The sequence below is a fragment of the Hyla sarda genome, chromosome 2, assembly GCF_029499605.1.
Source record: "Hyla sarda isolate aHylSar1 chromosome 2, aHylSar1.hap1, whole genome shotgun sequence".
Lineage (NCBI taxonomy): Eukaryota > Metazoa > Chordata > Amphibia > Anura > Hylidae > Hyla > Hyla sarda.
In genome coordinates, this window is record NC_079190.1 from 171,379,648 (window position 1) to 171,407,327 (window position 27,680).

A 27,680-nucleotide genomic window follows, 5' to 3' on the forward strand; every position below is an offset into this window, starting at 1 on the left:
GAGATACTGTTAATATGTAATAGGTTGCACACATCCGAGCTGATCAATTTGATGTACCCACACACACGGGCTTGCAGCATAAACACAGCTTTTCTTTCCCGACACTTCCTGCTTTTTCAGCACCCTCCCCACTGCGTTACAAACTCCCCATCTGTAGTCCTCCAAACAACAATATTGTTCCACAGAGTGACCTTTGTATCTCAAAGAGTAATTAGCCCCTCCTTGTGCCCCTAAACTTCAGATATGACTGTACAGTGTGCTTCTACATTTAACCAAGTCCCTTTGAGCTCACGGGGGGGGGGGGGGGGGCACAGGCCTCCACACTTTATGAGGACCCCTTTTGCCCCATTACCTTAGGGCAATTAAAAAGAAAACAAAAACCACTCACCTTTCCTCATGTCAGTGGCTGGGTGTCTGGAGATGGAAATATATATATAGTAGTATGAGGCACTCCCTTGGGGATCTGGGGAATGTTTAGATTGATAGGGGGATGCTGAGAAGGGGATATCCCTCTATGATGGTCATATGACCTATTGCAACGTATGAATTAAGGTTGTTTTCATTGGGAAACCATTTTGACCTAAAGCTATTTGTACAGGGATTTTCCATAGTAATATAACTAAACCCTAACCATTATATTCATTTTGCACTATTCTATAGATATATTGAGGTATTCTCCCCAAGAGACATAGATTGGACATACATTCCATGACTGGTGGTGCTTATCTGGCAGTGCAATGGAGCTGTATGGCTTCTGTGCTCTACCGTACAGGCTCCATGCTTGTGTGCATATTCTTTGAATAAAAGAATCAAAGGTGATAAACTTTCTCTTGCTATAAAGTTTGTTAAAACCTCTGACTAAATCTTAAAGGAGAAGTCACAATTAACGTATCCCTTATCCACAGGATAGGGGAAAAATAGCTGGTCATGGGGGGGCTCAACCACTGGAACCCTCAAACATCTCTGGAACGGGACTCAGCTCTCAATGAGGAGTGTGTGCTGCAGATGGCACACGCTTCATTCATTTCAGCACTCAGAAATCATTGGCGCTCCCATAGAAATGAATGGAGCACATGCCATCTACCGGTATGTGAAGTGTGCTCCTCACTGAGAGAGCCAGGGTCTCGTTTCGGGGCTCCCAGCAGTTGGACCCGCCACGATCATTTACTTACTATTTATCTTGTGGCTAGGGGATAAGTTGATTGTGGCTGTAGTTCTCGTTTAAATTATTGAGCGTGCTGTTCAGGATGTATAGATTGCAGAGGATTGCCTACAGTCATATCCATTTGTCATCTTTGAGTGGATCTACAGAAGTCTGTATGGACCTTTATTCTGTCTGAATACATGCTAGGGTAGCTTTAGTTTGTTTGTTTAATTTGTTCCTATAAGGTAATAGTTAATGATGACACATCAGAAATCGCATTGAGAACCTTTTGTTACATGTTAATTGAATCTTTCCAATTCAATATTAAGCATTGACCCTCCTGCACGTTACTGTGTGTCAGCAATTTGTGGCACGGTTTTTGCTGTCAATGTGTCAACTGTGTAAAAGACAGCATGGTAGACATGGCAATCCTGTATTGGTTTACATTGTGGTGGATCTGAAGAGTCATCATGTTGAATACAGCATCCAATTACCAGTTAGCAAGAACATATGCAGCAAATTGGGTGGACAATGACATTACATAGAACAAGTATCGATGTATTTCAAGCTACTTGAAAAACCAGTCACTGTTACTAGTAAGCTGTGTTATGCAGATTCTTCTTTTAGGTTACGAATCAGCTACTTAAGTGGAATGGCTTTAAAAAAAAAAATAAAAAAAATGTAACTAGAGATGTGAATTTACTGTAGATCTTTGTGGAATGTTAATCTTCCAGAAGTTTTTGTATGAACACTGCATGTCATTGAATTTAGCTGAGAAACCATATCACATAAGAGACATTATTTCTTTGGCTGCAGTGAAAGAAAATGTAAGATACCTAAAGGGGTACTCCACTGGCCAACATTGGGAACAATTAGTTCCGAACGATGTGTGCGCGTGCCACGTTGCGCCACGCCCCCTCAATGCAACTCTATTGGAGGGGGCGCAGCTGCCGCCACACCCCCTCCCATAAACTTGCATTGAGGGGACGTGGCATGATTTCACGAGGGGGCGTGGCCGACCCCCACAGCGTGTGCACACAGCGTTCAGAACTAAATGTCCCGAAACCTGGCCTGTGGATTACTCCTTTTAAGACACAAAGCAGACATACTCCCAAGCCACGTTTATAAACCTTTGGCTAGCGTTTTGCCATCTTTCTTTCCCAAAGAATAAAATGACCATAAATAAAGGTGATCTCATCCCATTAGTATAAGTGAAGATGTGTTATTTCAGATGTCCATTAAAGAAAATATCCTAAACACCATACACTAGAAAAGCTGGAATATTCTCCATTATAACCACAAGGTGGCAGACAAATACATGATATGGAAGATCTCATCTATATTTCGGTCATATATTGAGTTTCATCCTTGAAATTGTAAAATGAAAGGCTGTATTTATCAAGTATATTAGCCCAAAGCAATAACTATAATGCACACAGCTCTAACATGATGTTTTAAAGGCTATGGACACCGTTTACATAGAAAAAGATAATTACATATGTTAATGGTGAACTTGAGTTTAACAAAGTTGCACTGAATTTCATGTTGAAATTCTTATTTCTTCATGCATTTTCAGATGCCCCCCTCCCCGATATGCAATTTACTTCTCCTTGTCCCAGCTTTTTCTTAAGTGGGTGTAGTGATGTGAGGTCTGTGTATCCATGGTGCTTCTATCCTCACCAGCTCTCATGTACTGTGCTGATTTCTCCATTTATAGCCCATGAAGAATCTGTTCTCCCTTGTTCTGATAGACAAATAGACAATGATGCGGAGAAGTAGGTGATACCCCAGACCCCCCACCGCTTTAGAAAGAATTTGCAGCTTTCTCTCCACACATGCATACGTGGTTCATCGGTTGCAGCATCTGCTGCATTACTTCCCTGTCTGCTCATCACAAGGCAGCATGCTGTGTTCACACATTGCAGACTGATAGCTTTTTTTTAACGAGTTGTGTCGCAATTTTTCCAAAATTGTGTAATTTTTTTTAAATATTTTACAGTAATTATGCAAATCTGATTTGTTATTTTGCAAGTCTAATGGCCATGGTTGCTGTGATTTAAAAAGACTGCAACACGTGACCACAGCCTTAATGTCCCATAAAACATATTTGTGTATATGAGAGAGCAGGTGATGTAGGCTGGGAGGTGTTAGAGGTGCTAGATCTCAGAGACAAGATCCAGCCACACCTCCAAGACAGCAGAAGATGATGTGTCCTTTTGGGAGAGAGGGAGGAGCTGGGGAGCTGGAGACAATACCACACTGAAAAATGAAAGAACTACGCAACTTTCTGTCGGAGGGAAATCATGCAAAAGCCTGCTGAAGCAGTACAATTTGTGATAATGCTATATTAGTATGTTACGTATCTTGGGGTAATAGTTGTTTTTTTTTTTTTTTTTTATACAATTTTCTGATACTGGAATACCCTTAAAATTTTAGTTTGCCACGTGTTTTTACACAAGTCTATTTGAATTCCAGCCAGACTGTACACTTATATGCTGGAAAAGAGTCGTCTCATCAGTCAAGCCTCAGGCCAAAGCAACTTTCTTATCTTTTACCTTATGATGGATGGTTTATCTGCTGAAGAGAAATATAACTTATACCTCAGAAGCACAATGGCACACAGGTAAGACAAAAACAACCTGCAGCATCAAAGAATGTGTAATTGTGAGTATGAGTATCAGTCAAGCTTGTCCATCTCAGAATGAAAATGCCCAGATTACCTTACTAGTTCAATGGTTCAAGAACGTATAGCTGTAAAAGCAGGTGGGAAATCATTAACCATTGTTTGAGGTTTGTAGATTTATGAAAATCATTGTTTATATGCCCTATTAGGTGGTGTGGACTGGATTTGCACAATGGAGGCGGGACCTGGCATACCTTCCTTCATTACCTCTTATCCAATAAGCCCGCCTACCTCATGAATATAAATGGAGAACCCTTCACCCATGTGAGTCGGCATATTGGAGCAAAGGGAAAGGAGGCAGGGATGCTGCTTATGCCAGGCGCAAAGCCGGTGATTAGCATATTAGCAATGGAGGCTAATAACAGGTCTATCTCCGAACCAGACTATGGATTCAGGTGAATTGTACCTCATATTCAGCTGTTCTGATCCACCAACCATGGTTGTGTAAATGGTACCCAGTCTCAGATGAGCAGTACTTTCTTCCTTCAGCAAAAAGTCATACAAATTTTGTGCAACACAGATATTACTACACACCAAAAAAATGCTCTAAACCTACCGTATATACTCGAGTATAAGCCGAGTTTTTCAGCACGATTTTTCGTGCTGAAAACACCCCCCTTGGCTTATACTCGAGTGAACTCCCCCACCCGCAGTGGTCTTCAACCTGCGGACCTCCAGAGGTTTCAAAACTACAACTCCCAGCAAGCCCGGGCAGCCATCGGCTGTCCGGGCTCGCTGGGAGTTGTAGTTTTGAAACCTCCGGAGGTCCGCAGGTTGAAGACCACTGCGGCCTTCAACATCATCCAGCCCCCTTTAGTTCTGAGTACTCACCTCCGCTCGGCGCTGGTCCGGTCCTGCAGGGCTGTCCGGAGAGGAGGTGGTTCGGTGGCATAGTGGTTCCGGGCTGCTATCTTCACCGGGGGCGCCTCTTCTAAGCGCTTCGGGCCCGGCCTCAGAATAGTCACGTTGCCGTGACAACGACGCAGAGGTGCGTTCATTGCCAACGTACTTCTGCGTCATTGTCAAGGCAACGCCTCTATTCCGGGCCGGAAGCGCGGAGAAGAGGCGCCCCCGGTGAAGATAGCAGCCCGGACCACCTCCTCACCGGACCACCTCCTCACCGGACCACCTCCTCACCGGACAGCCCTGCAGGACCGGACCAGCGCCGAGCGGAGGTGAGTACTCAGAACTAAAGGGGGTGAGAGGGGGCTGGATGATGTTGAAGGCCGCAGTGGTCTTCAACCTGCGGACCTCCGGAGGTTTCAAAACTACAACTCCCAGCAAGCCCGGACAGCCGATGGCTGCCCGGGCTTGCTGGGAGTTGTAGTTTTGAAACCTCTGGAGGTCCGCAGGTTGAAGACCACTGAGGGCGAATGATGAGAAGAGGATGATGAAGGGGGGGGGGTGTGGGGATGATGAAGGGGGGTGGGGATGATGAAGGGGGGTGTGTGGGATGATTACAAGGGGATGATGAAGGGGGGATGTGTGGGATGATAAGGGGATGATGAAGGGGGGATGTGCGGGATGATAAGGGGATGATGAAGGGGGGATGTGCGGGATGATAAGGGGATGATGAAGGGGGGATGTGTGGGATGATGACAAGGGGATGATGAAGGGGGGATGTGTGGGATGATAAGGGGATGATGAAGGGGGGATGTGTGGGATGATGACAAGGGGATGATGATGAGGATGTTAATGACGGGTCTGGATGATGACAGGGGGGGATGAGGTATTTCCCACCCTAGGCTTATACTCGAGTCAATAACTTTTCCTGGGATTTTGGGTTGAAATTAGGGGTCTCGGCTTATACTCGGGTCGGCTTATACTCGAGTATATACGGTATTTAAAAATCCCCCCATTGTTCATAGTTAAATTAAAAAAGTTAAATTATAGTAATTAAATGTATAATAATAATTTATGATATGACCTGCTTTTTCCCCAATGGCTTATTTATTCAGTAAGTTCACTCCAGTAAGTGGCCATTCCAGGTTCACACTTTTCAACAGAATTTCAGAAAAATTCTGCGAGAACATAAAACTTGCTGATGGAAGTTTTATGTTCTGGTTGAATCCGCGACGCATACATTGCCGTCTATCGAGACGCTGGCCAAACTCAGAATCTTTCTGGAATTTATCTGGCCAGAGATTCTCACTGTCAACCCGGCCTAAGTGTCAAGATGGTCATATATGTTTTGCTTTTCTCTCTTCTTTACTGAATATATTGAGGAATCCCTGGTATTATTGTCCAGATGCCTCTGAAGCTGCAGCATCTCTCCTGGTTGGCAGAGAATGAGTATGCAATTGCACTTAGTTATTATCTCCATTGAGAAACAGAGAACACACTGCAGTTTTAAAAGAAGCCAGATCACCACACTAGGGATTTCTTTATTTCACTGGTAGAGAAGAGAGAAGAGCAAGACAAAGGATATGTTCACAGTGAGGAAATTCCTCTGTGGACTCACAGACTTTCTGCTCCATGATAAATGGAGCAGATATTATCCAGAATGGGCGCTCATGTCCACAGCAATTGGCCGCAGACATGAACACCATCTCATTGACAAACAGGAGTTAAATATGTTCAATCTTCTGTCAAAATTCTGATCTGTATCAGAAGTTTGGTAGTGGAACCTTGGCTCAGTGTAGCCTTGGCCTTGCAATTCCTTAGTGTGAACACACCCTAAGCATTTGTGTCCACTTAGGCATGTTTACTGTGAAGGGCACAACAAAGCTATTGAAACATAATAGCATATAGTGCTATACTAACATTATTTCTGGTATACACAGGGCCAGCATTAGGGGTAGGGTAACAGGGGAATTGAGAAGCTCCAGCTCCACAAAAAAATTATATAAAAAGTACGACTTTATTCCATGTTGCTTTAAAATCCAAAAAAGACAAAACAAAACATAGAGTGCTCTAGTGAGTTAAAAACCCAAGTCCGACGGGTTTCGAACAATATTGTTCTTAGTCATGGCATAAGATCTGCTCACTCTGAAGGATTTATATATATACTGAGATGTCCAGTCACATACACTGCCCCACCTGCAACAGGTGGAGCTATCTTCCAGCCAGAAGGACTCGTAGCAAAATGACTCAGAAGAAACACGCTTCATATATAACCAAAAAACAAACAAAGAGAGTAATCAAAAATTGTAGAATGTAAATATTAATAAATGTATGCCAAATCATTCCTATAATTCATGTCTAGCGGATACCTAGTATCAAGTACCAGTATGCTTCTCTCTTCAGCAAAATCCGTGACTAGTCTCCACCTCGACGGGGTGGGTATACACGCTCGATACCACATACCTCCAACAAAGACAAATCACCTTGGTATAATTCAGCCAAGCCTGAATAGCCTGCTCTGTACTCACAAGGGGCAAGCACCCCAAAACAGCTGTCTGCAGATGGGTCTTCTTCACTTCTGGGGAAAATTCTGGCTTTGCATAAATCCCAATCAGTTTCTGAGACTTCGTAACTGGAGCCAGAGCTGTTCTTACGGCATGCTACCTGAGAAGCTGGTGTGATGACCTGCTTTGCATATTCTTTACCCAGAAAGCCCACAGAGTGCTAATGGCCTTTTTGAATCTACGTTCTACACTGAAAGCGGTGCTCCTCCCTAAGGAGAATACTTGCCCTATTTATCTAGTCATAGGCCTCTCACCACAGCCAAGCCAGAACACCCTGCTCTGTACTGACGAGGGGCAAGCAACCCGAAACAGCTGTCTGCAGATGGGTCTTCTTCCCTTCTGGGGAGAATTCTGGCTTGGCATAAATCCCAATCAGTTTCTGAGACTTTGTAACTGGAGCCAGAGCTGATCTTAGGGCATGCTACCTGAGAAGGAGGTGTGATGAGCTCCTTTGCATATTCTTTATATAATGCATGTAACTGCACTGTAATCATTTATTCGTTCTGCAGGGTGCCAGCATATAGCTGGTATCGACCACTATATGATCACTGTATGTAAGACTATTGGTCTATGTATAGTGGTTTTTATTTAGGAACAATATAGTGGTACAGTGGTCCCTCAACATACGATGGTAATCCGTTCCAAATGAACCATCGTTTGTTGAAACCATCGTATGTTGAGGGATCCGTGCAATGTAAAGTATAGGAAGTTGTACTCACCTGTCCCCGCCGCTCCGGACCGTCACCGTTCATCACCGCTGCCCTGGATGTTGCGCTCCATCACTGTCGCCGCATCCCTGTGATGTCCCCGCCGCTCCGGACGTCTCTGCTGGCCGAGAATGTCGTTCTCACGTCGCCGTCATCACGTCACTACGCACGCTGCTCCCATTGCATGACGAGATGGCGTGCGTGGCGACGTGATGGCGACGATGGAGACCCCCGGTGATGGAGGGGATCCCGAAGATGATGCTCCAGAGCCCCGATGACAGGTAGGAGACCATCACACGGAGCACACGGGGCACCATAAACGGCTAGCAGTCAGCGCTGCCGGATAGCCGTTTATGTGATGGCCCCGACATACAAAAGCATCGTATGTTGATGCTGTCTTCAACATGCGATGGCCTCTGCATGTTGAAATTATCGAATTTCGGGGCAATCGTAGGTCGGGGGGGGGGGGTGACTGTATTGGGGGAGATTTATCAAATTCTGTGGAGAGGCGAAGTTGACAAGTTTCACACAGCAACCAATCAGATTGCTTCTTTGATTTTTCACAGGCCTTGTTAAGAATGAAATAAGCAATCTGATTGGTTGCTATGAGCAACTGGGCAACTTTGCCTCTCCACAGTAGAGATGTCGTGAACATTTGACTTCAATGGGCAGGCGAATTTTAAAACCCACAGGGACTCTTTCTGGCCACAATAGTGATTTAAAAGTTGTTTCAAGGGGACTAATACCTGGACTGTGGCGTGTCGGAGGGGGATCCATGGCAAAACTCCCATGGAAAATTACATAGTTGATGCAGAGTCTGGTTTTAATCCATAAAGGGCATAAATCACCTAACATTCCTAAATTCTTTGGAATAACGTGCTTTAGCCCCCTTTAGGCATCGCATAGTTAGATCCCCCTTTAGGCAGCACATAGATTCCCCCATGTAAGGCAGCACATAGTTAGAGCTCCCCTTTAGGCAGCACATAAGATTCCCCCAAATTAGGCAGCACATAGTTAGAGCCCCCCTTTAGGCAGCACATAGATTCCCATATGTTAGGCAGCACATAGTTAGAGCTCCCCTTTAGGCAGCACATAGATTCCTCCATATTAGGCAGCATATAGTTAGAGCCCCCCTTTAGGCAGCACATAAGCTTCCCCCATATTAGGCAGCACATAGATTCCCCCATATTAGGCAGCACATAGATTCCCCCATATTAGGCAGCACATAGATTCCCCCATTTTAGGCAGCATATAGTTAGAGTCCCCTTGAGGCAGCACATAGTGGGATTTGAACCCAAGGCCCCAGCGCTGCAAGTGCTAACCTCTGAGCCACCATGCTACCCTTAGCATACATCTAATATCCACGGTTGCTAAAATGGACAGAGATGTCAGCAGAGAGTACCAGAAACATTTCTCACATTAGGTTGGCAGTATAGTTCCCCCACATTAGGTTGGCAGTATAGTTCCCCACATCAAGTTGGCAGTATAGTTCCCCACATTAGGTTGGCAGTATAGTTCCCCACATCAAGTTGGCAGTATAGTTCCCCACACTAGGTTGGCAGTATAGTTCCCCACATCAAGTTGGCAGTATAGTTCCCACATTAGGTGCAGTATAGTTCCCCACATTAGATTGGCAGTATAGTTCCCCACATCAAGTTGGCAGTATAGTTCCCCACATCAAGTTGGCAGTATAGTTCCCCACATCAAGTTGGCAGTATAGTTCCCCACATTAGGTGCAGTATAGTTCCCCACATTACTTTGGCAGTATAGTTCCCCACATCAAGTTGGCAGTATATTTCCCCACACTAGGTTGGCAGTATAGTTCCCCCCCCCCCCCCCCACACACACACACAAGGTTGGCAGTATAATTCCTCCCACAAGGTTGACAGTAAAGTCCATCCCCCCACATTAGGTGCAGTAAAGTTCCACCCACATTAGACAGGCAGTGTTCCCCACAGACATACAGCCTCCAGCCATATACAGTGTATGTCTGGAGGCTGTAGGTCTGGGTCGGAACACCGAAGATGACGTTTCGCTGGTCACTTTCCATGCGCGCGTCATCCTCGGTCCTCCCCGACGCATGCGTGTGCGCCCGTAAAGCAGAGCAGAGCATCGGGGAGGACCGAGGATGCCGCGCGCATGGTAAGTGACCAGCGGGACGTCATGCGCCACCTCTCAGCAGTCACACTTTTTTAAAGTTAACGCGGGGCCGCAGAGAGGTAACCAGGACATCCTGGTGTCCCGAAAATAACTTTCGGGACACAGGGATGTCCCAAAGGTGACGGGGACCTGTGGCCGCGTCCCCACAGAGGGGGCTCGGCGTGCCACCTGTGGCACGCATGCCATAAGTTCGCCATCACTGCACTAGTGTGACAATGAGCAAAAAAGCTTGCCAGCGGAGTTCCCCTTTTAAGAAGTGGTCCCCAACCAGGGTGCCTCCAGCTGTTTCAAAACACACGGACTGATGTTTGAGCCCTTTTAATACTGTAGTTTCTGGACTGAAAAAGAGTTTGCCAGCGGAGTACCCCTTAACCAGAGGTTACACAACTAGGGTGCCTCCAGCTGTTGCAAAACACACGGACTGATCTTTGAGCCCTTCTAATACTGTAGCTGCTTGAAAGATATCAAGTTGTCAACCGGAGTACCCCTTTTAACCTGTGGTTCCCTCTCAACCAGGGTGCCTCCAGCTGTTGCAAGAGACACGGACTGATATTTGAGCCCTAAAAAGGGCTTTTTTGGGTGCTGTCCTTAAAGCAGATGTTATATTAGTGGTTTAGGAGTGTAGTGGACCCTGAATTAACCACCTAGCTATCGCTTTACCTATTACAGAAAGAGCAGCTTCACTTCCCTCCACTCTCTAAGCCTACAGCATGCTGAATGAATTTAAAATGGAGTCCGTGCAGGAGGTAGGAGGGTCTGGAAGGGAGGGTCTGCTAGTGATTGGCTATAATGTGTCTGCTGACTGTGACACACAGGGTAAAAGTTTACCGCAATGTTAATGAATAGGGGACGAATCGAACTTCACATATGTTCGCCCGGCGAGGAGAACGCGAACATGCGAACCGTTTGCCGCCGAACAATTCGCAACATCTCTACTCCACAGGTTTTGATAAATCTCCCCCATTGTGTCTAGCAAATATTGTGTTTCTAGAGGGGCACGCGCCTTGTGACTTTTGCATCCTGATTTTACTAAATGTGACTGACTTGTTAGTGCAATATTTTGGCTTTTGGGGCCCCAGTTTTAATTTTGACCTGGGTATAAATGAACATTCTTAGATATATGTACATGCAAATGTTCATAATTTGGGTCTGGGATTATATAAACAACTTTATGGGACAACCCTTTAATTGTTACCTACACCAATGTATAGTTTACGTTTTCAATGGCATAAAATGCAATTAAACTCTATATAATGATCCATTTCTTGGAGCTGAAATGGCTAGCATTCCTTGCTGATTCAACATCTGTGCTGAGCTTTCTCTGGTGATTCATATTCTGGGAAATCCAGTCTTTATGCCAGGCACTGTATATTAATCCAATATAGAAAAAACAACTCTCCCACTGTATGAAAGGAGCTCAGTTTAGCTCAGATGGGCATGTCGTCTGTATACAAACTTCTTGACTGCATCTAATAACAACCAGCAGAACAGTGATCGCAGATCTAGTTACAACAGCAGGATAACTCTTCTAACTCTTTACTAGATGATGTTCAGATGTGTGCAGTGTATTCCTATATATTCCATCTGAGCTCATTATTCCACTGTAGCCTTGATCTTTTTTCATAACTGGCTTGAAGGTGAAGGCTGTTTGCACATTGCGTTTGGGTAGCTTGGGTAGCCTTTTGGTATCTAGGTGGGTCCTAAAGCCTAAAAGGTTAGCTATGGGGCAGTGTCCAACTTCTCTGTGGAATGTCGCTCTCTCTGGATATCTTATGCAGATGTATTCTGTAACTATATCATGTGATCACTAGCCTGGCCAACAGAAAATCATAGTGTTTAGTCTATTGTAGAGATTGTAATATATATTAGATATACACCTCCATTGAGGATATGTCCTCATATTGTATTTTTGCAAAAAAAAATTTGGGCACTATTTTACTGTAGTTGCACAAATTGCAAGCAGTAAAATATATAATTTATATTAAGATTTTTAAGCATTGCAGCAAAAAACTGTCAGAATGCTGTAAATACTCATGAAAACACATGCACAAACCTTGGAGACTTCAAATCTTCATTTAACACCTCAGTTGTGATTATAGGTCAAATCTCTTTCTACTCATGGCAATATAAAAAAATGCATAAAAACTGTACATAATGTGAACTGACCCACTCTCTCTCTGCTAAGCCTGATGATTATAGATGGGCGAATATTTCAAAAATTCAATTCGGCCAATTTGCCGAATTTTCCGAAAAGATTTGGTTCGATATGAATATATTCACGGCAAATAGCTTTTTAAAAAAATGACTATTTCCAGGCTACAGAGAGCCTCAATAGGGGTGTAGAACACTTTGACTTGCCGTAACACGCATAGGGAGTCTGCTTGGGTAGTGAATAGAGATGGGCAAATTTTTCTCAAAGTTCGATTCTGCCGATTCACAAAATTTTCCGAAAATTTTTTTGTTTGATCCGAATATATTTGCAGCGAATTGCTATTAAAAACGGCTATTTCCGCGCTACAGAGAGCCTCAATAGGGGTGTAGAACACTTTGCCTTGTCGTAACACGCATATGGACTGTGCTGGGGTAGTGAAGTAATACTGCTATTCAGTATGACATGCAGATTACAGACGTTGCTATTAGAATCACTATCAGTAATGTTGCAACAGAAAAAGCATACTCTCTCTCTCTCTGAACTGTCCCTGCCTGCACTATGGTTTTTTGCAGTCTTTGAATGGGGAGTACTTCCTGTGATGATCTCATTTGGCAGACTATGAAATGACTTCTAAACTCTCCCTGCCTGCCTGCAGTGATGCGGGCTTGAGGTCAATGGATTTCCCCTGTGCTGATCGGTATTGTCAGTAACGCTGATTAGTGACCACAGTGTCTGCTCTCTCTCTAGCCAGAACAAATGCGGTCTTGAGGTGAATGGACTTGCCGCTGTAAAGATCTGTATTGTCAGTAACGATGATTAGTGCGCACACACAGTCTCTGCTCTCTCAGCAAAACGGGAAATGCCCGTCTTTGGCAATGGCTGCCGAATATATAGGGCTGGCTGGCTGCTGATAGGCTTCATGCCGCCATGTGATTTAGGGTGATCCTGCCTACCCGCCTTTCCACCTTCCCAGACTTCCAGATGTCCTCACGCGTCTAGCCACCGTGTAAGCCCATCTGCCCGGACAAAATGTAGTGAATGAGGCGATTCGTTACCACGAAGCGCGAGGAAATTTGGATTTGTTCAGAATCTAATTTTTCATGAAATTCGGAATAAATTCGACTTTGTAAGCTTAGATTCGCCCATCTCTACTGATAATTCATGGTAAACGTAGAAAAATAGTCCCAGCACTCTCCAAAACTGATGCAAATAGAAGTATTTATTTGTAAAGCATAACATGTAATACCGGACACGTTTTAGCGTAAAACGCCTTACTCCGCTGTCTACTAAACAACTACTAGACAAGCTAAACTATTTGCATGTGAAGGTGCCAGGTGATGATGTCAGATGGCTCAGCCAGAGTGTCATCATTGTCATAGGAACATATAAACAAATAATAGTGCAGAGGCATATGAGTGTAAACATGAACAAAGAAGTAATTAGATAACACAAAGGTGTATATATGTAGTAGATTTTTAATAGAAGTAATTTACAAATCTGTTTAATTTTCTTTAAAAAAGAAAAAGTTTTCCACAGGAGTACCGCTTTAAAGGGGTATTCCGGTCATAAAAAAGCAGTTAGCTCATGCAGGGGTACATTCATGTTCATGCTATAAAAATGTTACTTTCATTAAAAAATATATTTGACATAAAACTTTAATGGGATCAGTAGTGTTTGCTTCTTGTGTCTGTCATTTTGCAGGATTTTAAGGGTAGGGTCACACTTGCTGTATTTTGCTGACTTTCCTACCTATTGACTTCAATGGGTAGGAAAATATGCAGCAGCAAATATGCAGCCAAATACTGAACATATGACCCTACCGTAAAAGGAAAAAAAGTAATATTGCTTTCAGCACGGCTTTTCCCCACTATTGAAATGGAATATTTGATGGAAACCATAAACAAAGCCCATGATGCAGTAAAAGAAGCCATATACAGATGCACTAATACACCACGACCACTTACATAGATGCATTTATACATTTACTATATACATATATTAACTTTCTGCTGGTGAGACAAGGACATATAGGCTAATATATCAAGGAAATAATGGTACATGGGCAGGGTCGGCGTTGGGGGGGGGGGCAACCCAGGCAATTGCCTAGGGCCCCCATCCCACAGGGGGCCCCCTGCCGGCTGCTCAGTAGGGGGGGGCAACTGTTTTAAAGTGTCCGCAGCACCGGCTGCTTGTTAAAGATAAGCAACCCGGCCGCGGTCACTTTAAAACCGTGACCAGCGGCAGACCCAGACACTTCTGCTTTCACTATTTTTCACATTTCCTTACCTGGCCGCGCTCCGCAGGCTCAGGTAATGCGGCGGGTTTTGTGGGCTGTGTGACTAATATGACGGGTGACGTGTCCTGCCGGGTCCTCTATGCGGCGTCTGGGTCAGGCGTCAAAACTGTGTCGTGAAGCGCTCTGTGTCCGGCTGCAGGAAATCAGGAGTGACGTCCCTGACGCAGCATAGAGGAGCCAGCAGGAGATGTCACTCGTCATATTATCCCCACAGCCCACAAGACCCGCCACATTACCTGAGCCTGCGGAGCGCGGCCAGGTAAGGAAATGTGAAAAATAGAAAAAGTAGGGGGGGGGGGGGGAAGAGGGTAACTATACTGCCAACCTAATGTGGGAAACTATACTGCCAACCTAATGTGGGGGAACTATACTGCCAATCTAATGTGGGGAACTATACTGCCTATATAATTTGGGGGGAACTATACTGACAACCTAATGTGGGGAACTATACTGCCTATATAATGTGGGGGAACTATACTTCCAACCTAATGTGGGGGAACTATACAAAAATATAAAATTGTACTATTCTGATCCCTATAACTCTTTTATTTTTCTGTATATGGGGATGTATGAGGTCATTTTTTGAGCTGTGATTTGTAGTTTTTATCGGTACCATTTTTTGTTTTGATGGGACTTTTCAATTGCTTTTTTAGATATTTTTTATGGTATTTGAAGTGACCAAAAATGTGCAAATCTGGGTAGTGCACTATTACGACTTTTGGGGCCCCTCTTTTGATTTTGCATAGGGCCATGCTTAGCCTAAAACCGGCCCTGTATATGGGACAAGCCAGAAACCACACAAGGAAAATCATGACAATTCATGGAAAAAGGTGTGCAGTTTTGATATGTAAAGGGGAAAACTTTTTTTTTTTTTTTTTTATTATCAACTGGTGCCAGAAAGTGAAACAGATTTGTAAATGACTTCTATTAAAAAATCTTAATCCTTCCAGTACTTATTAGCTGCTGAACACTACAGAGGAAATTCTTTTCTTTTTGGAACACAGTGCTCTCTGCTGACATCTCTGTCCATTTTAAGAACTGTCCAGAGCAGCTTATGTTTGCTATGTGGATTTTCTTCTACTCTAGACAGTTCTTAAAATGGACAGAGATGTCGGCAGAGAGCACTGTGCTCGTGATGTGAGCAGAGAGCTATGTGTTCCAAAAAGAAAATAATCTCCTCTGTAGTATTCATCAGCTAATAAGTACTGGAAGGATTAAGATTTTTTAATAGAAGTAATTTACAAATCTGTTTAACTTTCTGGCACCAGTTGATTTAAAAAAAAAAAAAAAAATGTTCACCAGAGTACCCCTTTACAGTTTGCATCTTTATGACGATTTTCATGTCCTACAGAGAAGCCAAAGGGAAAACAGCAAGGCCTATATAGATCATGCTGTGCGGCAAGGCATTGTTTGTAGTGTGTTTTATATTTCACTGTCGGTGGAGCTAACATCTGGTCATACTTTTGCAAAAAAAAAAAAACACGAAGAAACCAGGAAAAATGCCGCAAAAATGATGGTGTTTTTCCGAAAAACTTTAAAAGGATAAGCAATCTTCAAAGCAAACCCTCAAGCATAGTGCAGGGCTGAAGGAAAGGAATGCCAATCACCTGAAGTGTCTATGGTTGATTAGAGAATTCTATCAGTCTGTACATCTTGTGATTGGGCTGATGACAAGCACATTGTTTGTTCCTACCGAGTTTGTGTTTTTACAGCAAACACTTATAAGTACCAGGCAGCGCTACGTGTACTGCTATGCCTGTTGTGCCACTGGCCTTTCTTAATAACATGACAAATGTGAAGACTGAACAAAAAGGATATCTCTGCAGTCTGAAACCTATGATTTTCCTTATTTAGCAAGGCATACAATTAGCATAGCACTCTCCTAACACGGATTCTATTTCTGCTAAGAAATGTACAGCTATGTAAACAAAACATGTCACATGTACAAAAGATAAACATTGCAATTCGGGCATCATTTGTAGGACATCTCAGTGTGTTGCAGGGTCATTTTCAATCTCAGAAATAGGTTAATAGGAGCTCTAAGTGCAAAAATAATTTCAAAGTAATCTTTTTACTTAGCTTTCAAGGATGTAAAAAAATAAAGGCAGACATATATCTGCCTTCTGCAAAAGAGTAAAAAGGTCACTGCATTAACACAAAAACATTGAAACATTGTTTAAATGTCCTCTAAATGATATTGCTGCCCATAGGTATTTGGATATACTGTTTAGAGCGTCTCAGTAGGGATCAATAAGCAGATTTTTTTTGTATTAATGTATTTATATATTCTGACATTTATGTGATTTATTAACAGAGTGTTTACATTCATAAGAGAAAAACACTATGAATGTCAATTTGGTACTCTGATTGGGGAGTCCAACCTTTTATCTATCTACTAGCTGAGTACCCGGTGTTGCCTGGTTTTTCCTACCTAATCCTTGTGGGGGAGGAAAAGCAACATAGGAGGAAGTACTTGTATTCATATCTCGACCTCATATCCTGTCCTCATATCCTGTCCTCCTATCCCGACCTCATAACCCTTTCCTCGTATCCCGTCCTCATATCCCGACCTCATATCCCATCCTCCTATCTCAACCTCATATCCCGTCCTCATATCCCATCCTCATATCCCCACCTCATATCTTGTCCTCATATCCCCAACTCATATCCCCACCTCATATCCCACCTCATATCCTGTCCTTATATCCCAAACTTATATCCTGTCCTTATATCCTGACCTCATATCTGTCTTCATCTCCCGCCCTCATATCCTGTTCTTATATCTCATCTTCATATGCCATCCTCAGGTAAGGCGGTTGTTGTGATGAAGAGATTGTAGGCGGAAAATAGGAGGCGTGGTTTTGTGGAAGTGGGTATGACTTGCAAGCAGGACCAATGCACAAAAAGGGTAGAAAATAAAAGGGTTGTGGCTTAAATTGTAAGGTGTGGCTTTTCAGGATGGGGTGTGGCATGCGGGAGGGGTGTGGCCGGACTGACGCACTCACCGAGATGCAGAGCAGAACTTAAAGTAAGGAACTGAAAGTCCCATATAATTGTATGGTACTTAAGACAAAAACCCCATCCTTGATGTAAGGGTTAGGGTTAATCTAACTATAATATATTTTTATTTGACATAAAAGGAACATGAGCATGCCATTTGGAAGTAATGCTGGAACATACATTTCCCATAGACTTGCATGGGAATTTAAACGAAACCCCCAACCCTCTGAAATGGGGGGTGGGTAAGGGTTAATTTATCTATCCTATGTTTGTAGTTAACATATACAGTCAGGTCCATAAATATTGGGACATCGACAGAATTCTAACATTTTTGGCACTATACACCACCACAAAGGATTTGAAATGAAATGAACAATATGTGCTTTAACTGCAGATTGTCAGCTTTAATTTGAGGGTATTTACTAGAGATGAGCGAATTTTAGAAAAATTAGATTCGGCCAATTCGCCAAATTTTTTCGAAAACATTCATTTCTATCAGAATTTATTTGCGGCGAATCTATATTAAAAACAGCTATTTCTGGCCTACAGAGAGCCTCAATAGGGGTGTAGAACACTTTGCTGTGTTCTAACACGCATATGGAGTGTTGTTACGCCTAGCGCTCCGGTCCCCGCTCCTCCCCGGAGCGCTTACGGCGTCTCTCTCTCCGCAGCGCCCCGGTCGGTCCCGCTGACCGGGAGCGCTGCACTGTCATGGCCGTCGGGGATGCGATTCGCACAGCGGGACGCGCCCGCTCGCGAATCGCATCCCAGGTCACTTACCCGTTCCCGTCCCCTGCTGTCATGTGCTGGCGCGCGCGGCTCCGCTCTCTAGGGCGCGCGCGCGCCAGCTCCCTGAGACTTAAAGGGCCAGTGCACCAATGATTGGTGCCTGGCCCAATTAGCTTAATTGGCTTCCACCTGCTCCCAGACTATATCTGATCTCTGCCCCTGCACTCCCCTGCCGGATCTTGTTGCCTTAGAGCCTAGCGAAAGCGTTACTGTGTTTGTCCATACTGTGTACTTGACCTCCTGCTATTACCTTATTGACTACGATCCTTGCTGCCTGCCCCGACCTTCTGCTACGTCCGACCTTGCTTCTGTCTACTCCCTTGTACCGTGCCTATCTTCAGCAGTCAGAGAGGTTGAGCCGTTGCTAGTGGATACGACCTGGTCACTACCGCCGCAGCAAGACCATCCCGCTTTGCGGCGGGCTCTGGTGAACACCAGTAGTGACTTAGAACCGGTCCACTAGCACGGTCCACGCCAATCCCTCTCTGGCACAGAGGATCCACCTCCTGCCAGCCGGCATCGTGACAGTAGATCCGGCCATGGATCCCGCTGAGGTTCCCCTACCTTCTATCTCTGATCTCACCACGGTGGTCGCCCAGCAATCCCGACAGATCGCCCATCTAACCCACCAGCTGTCGGAAGTGTCCACCATGGTGCAGCAACTTCAGTCGCAACTTCTGCCTCTGCTACAGCAGCAACCATCTCCTCCGCCAGCTCCTGCACCCCTTCCGCAGCGAGTGGCCACTCCTAGCCTCCGCTTGTCTCTGCCGGACAAATTTGATGGGGACTCTAAGTTTTGCCGTGGCTTTCTTTCGCAATGTTCCCTGCACTTGGAGATGATGTCGGACCAGTTTCCTACTGAAAGGTCTAAGGTGGCTTTCGTAGTCAGCCTTCTGTCTGGAAAAGCCCTGTCATGGGCCACACCGCTCTGGGACCGCGATGACCCCGTCACTGCCTCTGTACACTCCTTCTTCTCGGAAATTCGAAGTGTCTTTGAGGAACCTGCCCGAGCCTCTTCTGCTGAGACTGCCCTGCTGAACCTGGTCCAGGGTAATTCTTCCGTTGGCGAGTACGCCATACAATTCCGTACTCTTGCTTCTGAACTATCCTGGAATAATGAGGCCCTCTGCGCGACCTTTAAAAAAAGGCCTATCCAGCAACATTAAAGATGTTCTGGCCGCACGAGAAATTCCTGCTAACCTGCATGAACTCATTCATCTAGCCACTCGCATTGACATGCGTTTTTCTGAGAGACATCAAGAGCTCCGCCAGGAAAAAGACTTAGATCTCTGGGCACCTCTCCCACAGTCTCCGTTGCAGTCTACGCCTAGGCCTCCCGCCGAGGAGGCCATGCAAGTGGATCGGTCTCGCCTGACCCAGGAGGAGAGGAATCGCCGTAGGGAAGAAAATCTTTGTCTGTACTGTGCCAGTACCGAACATTTCCTGGTGGATTGTCCTATCCGTCCTCCACGTCTGGGAAACGCACGCTCGCACCCAGCTCTCGTGGGTGTGGCGTCTCTTGATTCAAAGTCGGCTTCTCCACGTCTCACGGTGCCCGTGCGGATTTCTCCTTCAGCCAACTCCTCCCTCTCAGCCGTGGCCTGTCTGGACTCTGGTGCCTCTGGGAATTTTATTCGGGAGTCCTTGGTGAATAAATTCCGCATCCCGGTGACCCGTCTCGTCAAGCCACTCTACATTTCCGCGGTCAACGGAGTCAGGTTGGATTGCACCGTGCGTTACCGCACGGAGCCCCTCCTAATGTGCATCGGACCTCATCACGAAAAAATTGAGTTTTTGGTCCTCTCCAATTGCACTTCCGAAATTCTCCTTGGACTACCCTGGCTTCAACACCATTCCCCAACCCTGAATTGGTCCACAGGGGAGATCAAGAGCTGGGGTACCTCTTGTTTCAAGGACTGCCTTAAACCGGTTCCCAGTACTCCCTGCCGTGACCCTGTGGTTCCTCCTGTATCCAGTCTCCCTAAGGTCTTTATGGACTCTGCCTGCCATAAGAAGTGCCTCTCCCCCCCTCCCAGTCCAGTCAGGCAAGCCTCGGTGCCTCCTCATGGCCCCCGTCCTGGTGTCACACTGCCCCGTGCCAGGCCTCGCCCTCTGCCCTCCCTCCCCATTCCCACTCCTGCTGTACTGCCTGCCGTTGAGGAATCCCTCCATTCTTTCCCGGTGTCCTCATCCCAGGGGAGGCAGTTACCGGACAAAGAGAAGGGGAGACCTAAGGGGGGGGTACTGTTACGCCTAGCGCTCCGGGTCCCCGCTCCTCCCCGGAGCGCTTACGGCGTCTCTCTCTCCGCAGCGCCCCGGTCGGTCCCGCTGACCGGGAGCGCTGCACTGTCATGGCCGTCGGGGATGCGATTCGCACAGCGGGACGCGCCCGCTCGCGAATCGCATCCCAGGTCACTTACCCGTTCCCGTCCCCTGCTGTCATGTGCTGGCGCGCGCGGCTCCGCTCTCTAGGGCGCGCGCGCGCCAGCTCCCTGAGACTTAAAGGGCCAGTGCACCAATGATTGGTGCCTGGCCCAATTAGCTTAATTGGCTTCCACCTGCTCCCAGACTATATCTGATCTCTGCCCCTGCACTCCCCTGCCGGATCTTGTTGCCTTAGAGCCTAGTGAAAGCGTTACTGTGTTTGTCCATACTGTGTACTTGACCTCCTGCTATTACCTTATTGACTACGATCCTTGCTGCCTGCCCCGACCTTCTGCTACGTCCGACCTTGCTTCTGTCTACTCCCTTGTACCGTGCCTATCTTCAGCAGTCAGAGAGGTTGAGCCGTTGCTAGTGGATACGACCTGGTCACTACCGCCGCAGCAAGACCATCCCGCTTTGCGGCGGGCTCTGGTGAACACCAGTAGTGACTTAGAACCGGTCCACTAGCACGGTCCACGCCAATCCCTCTCTGGCACAGAGGATCCACCTCCTGCCAGCCGGCATCGTGACAAGTGTGCTGGGGTAGTGAAATAATACTGTTATTCAGAATGACATGCAGATTACCTGTATCGCTTGTAGAATCACTGCTGCAGAGCGGCACAATAACAGAGCCTGGAGGTGGCATCAGTATGGGGAGACCATATAGTGACTGACTGACATAGCGTGGAGGTTTTGGCAGCATTAGGAGACCATATAGTGGCTGAATGACACAGTGTGGATGTGTTGGCAGCGCAAGGAGACCATATAGTGGCTGAATAACACAGCGTGGAGGTGTTAGCAGCATGAGGAGACCATATAGTGGCTGAATGACACAGCGTGGATATGTTGACAGCATGAGGAGACCATATAGTGGCTGAATGACACAGAGTAGAGGTGTTGGCAGCATGAGGAGACCATATAATGGCTGAATGACACAGCGTGGAGGTGTTGGCAGCATGAGGAGACCATATAGTGGCTGAATGGCACAGCATGGAGGTGTTGGCAGCATGAGGAGACCATATAGTGGCTGAATGGCACAGCATGGAGGTGTTGGCAGCATGAAGAGACGTTATAGTGGATGAATGGCACAGCATGGAGGTGTTGGCAGAATGAGGAGACCATATAGTGGATGAATGGCACAGCATGGAGGTGTTGGCAGCATGAGGAGACCATATAGTGGATGAATGACACAGTGTGGAGGTGTTGGCAGCATGAGGACACCATATAGTGGCTGACTGACACAGCATGGATGTGTTGGCAGCATGAGGAGACCATATAGTGGCTGAATGACACAGCGTGGAGGTGTTGGCCGCATCAGGACACCATATAGTGGCTGAATGGCACAGCATGGAGGTGTTGGCAGCATGAGGAGACCATATTGTGGATGAATGGCGCAGCATGGAGTTGTTGGCAGCATGAGGACACCATATAGTGGCTGAATGACACAGCTTGGATGAATCTGAAGCATGAGGAGACCATATAGTGGCTGAAGGGCACAGCATAAAGGTGTTGTCAGCATGAAGAGACCATATAGTGGCTGAATGACACAGGCAGAAGTTGGCAGCAGCATGAGTAGACACTAGGCCTTCACAATCCTTCACAAGATTATAAAATTAATTCTGAAATTTAAACCGAAGATTTTGGGTAGCTAGTGCTGCTGACGGTGGTCACGGTAAAGTGGGGCCCCAGTACAAGGTTTGCTATTACTTTTTATGGCACTAAACAAAGGTCAGAACTGGTAATATTAAATTTTCTATTACACTATTTTGCATTCTGACAAGTCAGGAAATACTTGCATTAGTAAAAGGCTCTGTATCTTTTAGTGTTTAATGTACCAGAAGAACAAATGTTGACAGTAAAGCAGTGATGCAGATGGCCACAAATTTAGTGGAAAATAGTTAATAATTATTACTACTGTCAGGTAACCTGGGAAGACTACAAAAGCAAATACAAAATGCTGATAGTGTTTTGTGTCATGGGAAGACTGTGATTCTTAGATCTCTGAATAACTGAAAATGTATAATTTAATAAATATTCTGTTTTCACTAGTGTACTTTTCTATATATCTTTTGTAGACAGTTGATACAATCAAAACACAATGGGGCAGATTAACTTTAGCCACTGCACCACACCCCATTGAGTATATACATGTATTTTAGGTACTTTTCATGTACTTCTGTGCATCTCTAGATGAGAAGGTGTTGACCAATTGTAAGTGGCATGGCTTAGCAGGAAAATGGTTGTGGCTTGCATGCAGTTCTACATGACAAATTTAGCTTAAAAAAGGCCATCTAATAGACCAACCTTTAGAGTAAAATGGGTTTTCTAAAAGGCTTTTGAAACATGTGCCAATTTAGTGCAATATTTACTGACTTTTTATTTAGTTTACCAGATTTTGGAAAAGTCTGTCTGGTCTCAGTGGAGATATAGTTAAAGTTAAATTAATATGGTGTCGAATATGCTACAAATCTGTGTCTCCTCCTCGCAGTTGTAGAAAAGATTTTCTTCATAGCTGAAAGTTTAAAATGCACTTAAAGGGGTACTCTGCCCCTAGACATCTTATCCCCTATCCAAAGGATAGGGGATAAGATGTCAGATCGCCGCGGTCCCGCTGCTGGGGACCCCTGGGAACGCCGCTGCCGCACTCATGACATCACGGCCCGCCCCCTTAATACAAGTTTATGGCAGGGGCATGACGACCGCCACGCCCCCTCCCATAGACTTATGTTGAGGGGGGCGGGCCATGACATCACAAGGGGCGGGGCCGTGACGTAACGATGCTCCGGCCCCTGTACTGACCATCATTACATGCAGAGCGAACTCGCTCTGTGCAGTAATGACAGCAGGGTGCCGCAACGGCAATCTCGGGGGTCCCCAGCAGCGGGACCGCGGCGATCTGACATCTTATCCCCTATCCTTTGGATAGGGAATAAAATGTCTAGGGGCGGAGTACCCCTTTAACCCCTTCATGACCCAGCCCATTTTCACCTTCATGACCTGGGCATTTTTTGAAAATCTGACCACTGTCACTTTAAACATTAATATCTCTGGAATGCTTTTACTTATCATTCTGGTTCCGAGATTGTTTTTTCGTGACATATTCTACTTTATGTTATCGGTAAAATTTCACTGATATTTGTATCCTTTCTTGGTAAGAAATCAAAAAATTTCATGAAAATTTTGAAAATTTAGCATTTTTCTAACTTTGAAAGTCTCTGCTTGAAAGGAAAATGGATATTCCAAATAAATTACATATTGATTCACATATACTATATGTCTACTTTGTGTTTGCATTAAAAAATTGACAAGTTTTTACTTTTGGAAGACACCAGGGGGCTTCAAAGTTCCGCAGCAATTTTCCAATTTTTCTCAAGATTTTCAAAATCGTAATTTTTCAGCGCCCAGTTCAGGTTGGAAGTGGATTTTAAGGATCTTCATATTAGAAATACCCCATAAATGACCCCATTATAAAAACTGCACCCCCCAAAGTATTCAAAATGACATTCAGTAAGTGTTTTAACCCTTTAGGTGTTTCACAGGAATAGCAGCAAAGTGAAGGAGAAAATTCTAAATCTTCATTTTTTACACTCGCATTTTCTTGTAGACCCAATTTTTGAATTTTTACAAGGGGTAAAAGGAGAGAAATCACCCTAAAATTGATAACCCAATTTCTCTTGAGTAAGGAAATACCTCATATGCGTATGTAAAGTGTTCGGCGGGAGCAGTAGAGGGCTCAGAAGGGAAGGAGCGACAATGGGATTTTGGAGAGTGAGTTTTTCTGAAAGGGTTTTTGGGGGGCATGTCCCATTTAGGAAGCCCCTATGGTGCCAGAACAGTGGACCCCCTCCACATGTGACCCCATTTTGGAAACTATACCCCTCATGGAATTTAATAAGGGGTGCAGTGAGCATTTACACCTCACTGGCGTTTGACAGATATTTGAAACAGTGGACTGTGCAAATCAAAAATTTTATTTTTCATTTTCACAGACCACTGTTCCAAAACTCTGTCATACGCCAGTGGGGTGTAAATGCTCACTGCACCCCTTATTACATTCCGTGAGGGGTGTAGTTTCCAAAATGGGGTCACATGTGGATATTTATTGTTTTGCGTTTGTCAGAACTGCTGTAACAATCAGCCACCCCTGTGCAAATCGCCTCAAATGTACATGGTGCACTCTCCCTTCTGGGCCTTGTTGTGCGCCCCCAGAGCACTTTGCATCCACATATGGGGTATCTCCGTACTCAGGAGAAATTGCGTTACAAATTTAGAGGGTCTTTTTTCCCTTTTACCTCTTGTGAAAATGAAAAGTATAGGGCAACACCAGCATGTCAGTGTAAAAAATTAATTTTTTTACACTAACATGCTGGTGTAGACCCCAACTTCACCTTTTCATAAGGGGTTAAAGAAGAAAAAGCCCCCCAAAATTTGTAAGGCAATTTCTCCCGAGTACGGCGATACCCCATATGTGTCCCAAAACTGTTGCCCTGAAATACGACAGGGCTCCAAAGTGAGAGAGTGCCATGCGCATTTGAGGCCTGAATTAGGGATTTGCATAGGGGTGGACATAGGGGTATTCTACGCCAGTGATTCCCAAACAGGGTGCCTCCAGCTGTTGCAAAACTCCCAGCATGCCTGGACAGTCAATGGCTGTCCGGCAATACTGGGAGTTATTATTTTGCAACAGCTGGAGGCTCCGTTTTGGAAACAGTAGCGTACCAGCGTTCATTTTTTTGGGGGAGGGGGGCTGTGTAGGGATATGTGTATATGTAGTGTTTTTTACTTTTTATTTTAGGTTAGTGTCAGTGTAGTGAAGTGTTTTTAGGGTACAGTCACATGGGCAGAGGTTCACAGCAAGTTTGCCGCTGGAAGTTTGAGCTGCAGCGCAAAATTTGCGCCATCTCAAACTTGCAGCACTCACTGTAAACCTCCGCCCATGTGAGTGTACCCTGTACATTCACATTGGGGGGAGGGGGCAAACATCCAGCTGTTGCAAACTCCGAGCATGCCCTTTGGCTGTCCGTGCATGCTGGGAGTTGTAGTTTTGCAACAGCTGGAGGAACACTGGTTTGGAAACACTAAGTTAAGTAATAAACTTTCAAGTGTTTTGCAACCAAACTTAGTGTTTCCAAACCAGTGTGCCTCCAGCTGTTGCAAAACTACAACTCCCAGCATGCATGGTCTGTCAGTGCATGCTGGGAGTTATAGTTTTGCAACAATTGCAACAGCTGGAGGCACTGAGGTAGGAAACGGACAATGTTTCCCAACTAGTGTGCCTCCAGTTGTTGCAAAACTACAACTCCCAGCATGCCCAGACTGCCATGGCATGCTGGAAGTTGTAGTTCGGCAATATCTGAAGGATCAGATGTTGCCGAACTACAACTTCCAGCATGCTTGGGCAGTCTGGGCATGCTGGGAGTTGTAGTTTTGCAACATCTGGAGGTCCACAGTTTGGAGACCACTGTATAATGGTCTCCAATCTGTGCTCTTCCAGATGTTAGAGAACTACAACTCCCAGCATGCCTGGACAGACTGAGCATGCTGAGATTTGTAGTTTTGCAACATCTGGAAGAGCACAGATTGGAGACCATTATACAGTGGTCTCCAAACTGTGGACCTCCAGATGTTGCAAAACTACAACTCCCAGCATGCCCAGAAAGCAAAAGGCTGTCTGGGCATGCTGGGAGTTGCAGTTTTGAAACTCTCAGAGGCAGCAGTGAGATCGCTTTACGGCGATCTCACTGCTGCCAATGAAGATGCCGCACTGCTGCCGGAAACTCACCTCCGGGACGCAGCGCAGCCGGGACCGCATGGAGGACGCCGGGACCGCTCGGGACACCGCTCCGACGGGTAAGTGATGGCGGGGGACAGGTCAGGGACACTTAGCAGAGCGGTGTGTGTCCTGATCCCCGTGATCGGGACTCACACACCGCGCTGCTAAGTATTCTCATAGCGAAACGCTGCTATCAGCTAGTCAGATTTGACCAGCTGATAGCAGCGATCGCTGGGGGGGGGTGGGGGATGAAACCCCCCGTGGTCGCACGGTAAGATGGCTGGCTATCAGTGATAGCCACCATCTTTCCGTTCGCTGCGGGATGCCGCGAGTAGCGGCAGTAATGTCCATGACGTACCTGTATGTCATGGGTCGGGAACACCTTGCCACCCATGACGTACAGGTATGTCATAGGTCGGGAAGGGGTTAAAGAGTACCTGTCATGATCTTGTTAAATGTTATAATCCTCCCAGTTCACTGCCCCCATCATGATAAACCCCATGCCCCCACCTTTATTTTTTATTATTTGTTAGCTTTCTACCTTGATATTGTTCTGTATTTTCTGCTCAGTCTCAGTCAGATTCACAGACTGGGAAGGGGCGTTCCCCAGCAGGCGTGACATCATCTGAAGCTACACAGCCCAGAGCAGTTCAGTGTGAGATGAGCTGCACCCCCACCCCCCCAGCACTACTGACTGCATTTCCTGATTTTGGACTTCTGCCAGGCCAGCAGGAGTCCAAAGTCTGTGCAAGAGATAGGGGGTGGGGGAATGTGCTCTGGACAAGTAGGGAGACACCTAGTGGCAGCTTTGTAAAACATAGAAAACTTAATTTTTTTAAACAAAGTACATTAGAATGATTTTTTATTTACCATAAAGAGTGTAAGAACAAAAATGAATTTTATTGACAGTGCCCATTTAAGCCCAATTTTTCACACACCACACTAACTCTGGTGATATGTAATTTACCATTTTTTATAAATTTGGGCCTTTAAGTTTTCTAATCACTTTGTAAACAATTTACTTAGTTAACGCTTTACATTTTTATTTTCTTTGTAAATAACTTAATATAATAAATGGGCAATTTGTTTAAAAATAGTAAGAATCATTGGCAAACACTAGGACTTTTTGTAATGAAACAATTGTT

The 27,680-nt window shown here is 45.4% G+C and overlaps 1 protein-coding gene across 8 annotated transcripts in view; it reads left to right on the top strand.

Annotated features, from left to right (window-relative positions):
• Positions 1-27,680, top strand: part of MYO16 (myosin XVI) — a 483,589-nt gene that overhangs the window by 279,027 nt on the left and 176,882 nt on the right. For all 8 annotated transcript variants that reach the window (XM_056555738.1, XM_056555737.1, XM_056555733.1 and 5 more), the window contains one exon: positions 3,620-3,767. In XM_056555738.1, coding sequence (XP_056411713.1) covers positions 3,620-3,767 — 148 coding nt within the window. The remainder of the gene's footprint in view (positions 1-3,619; positions 3,768-27,680) is intronic.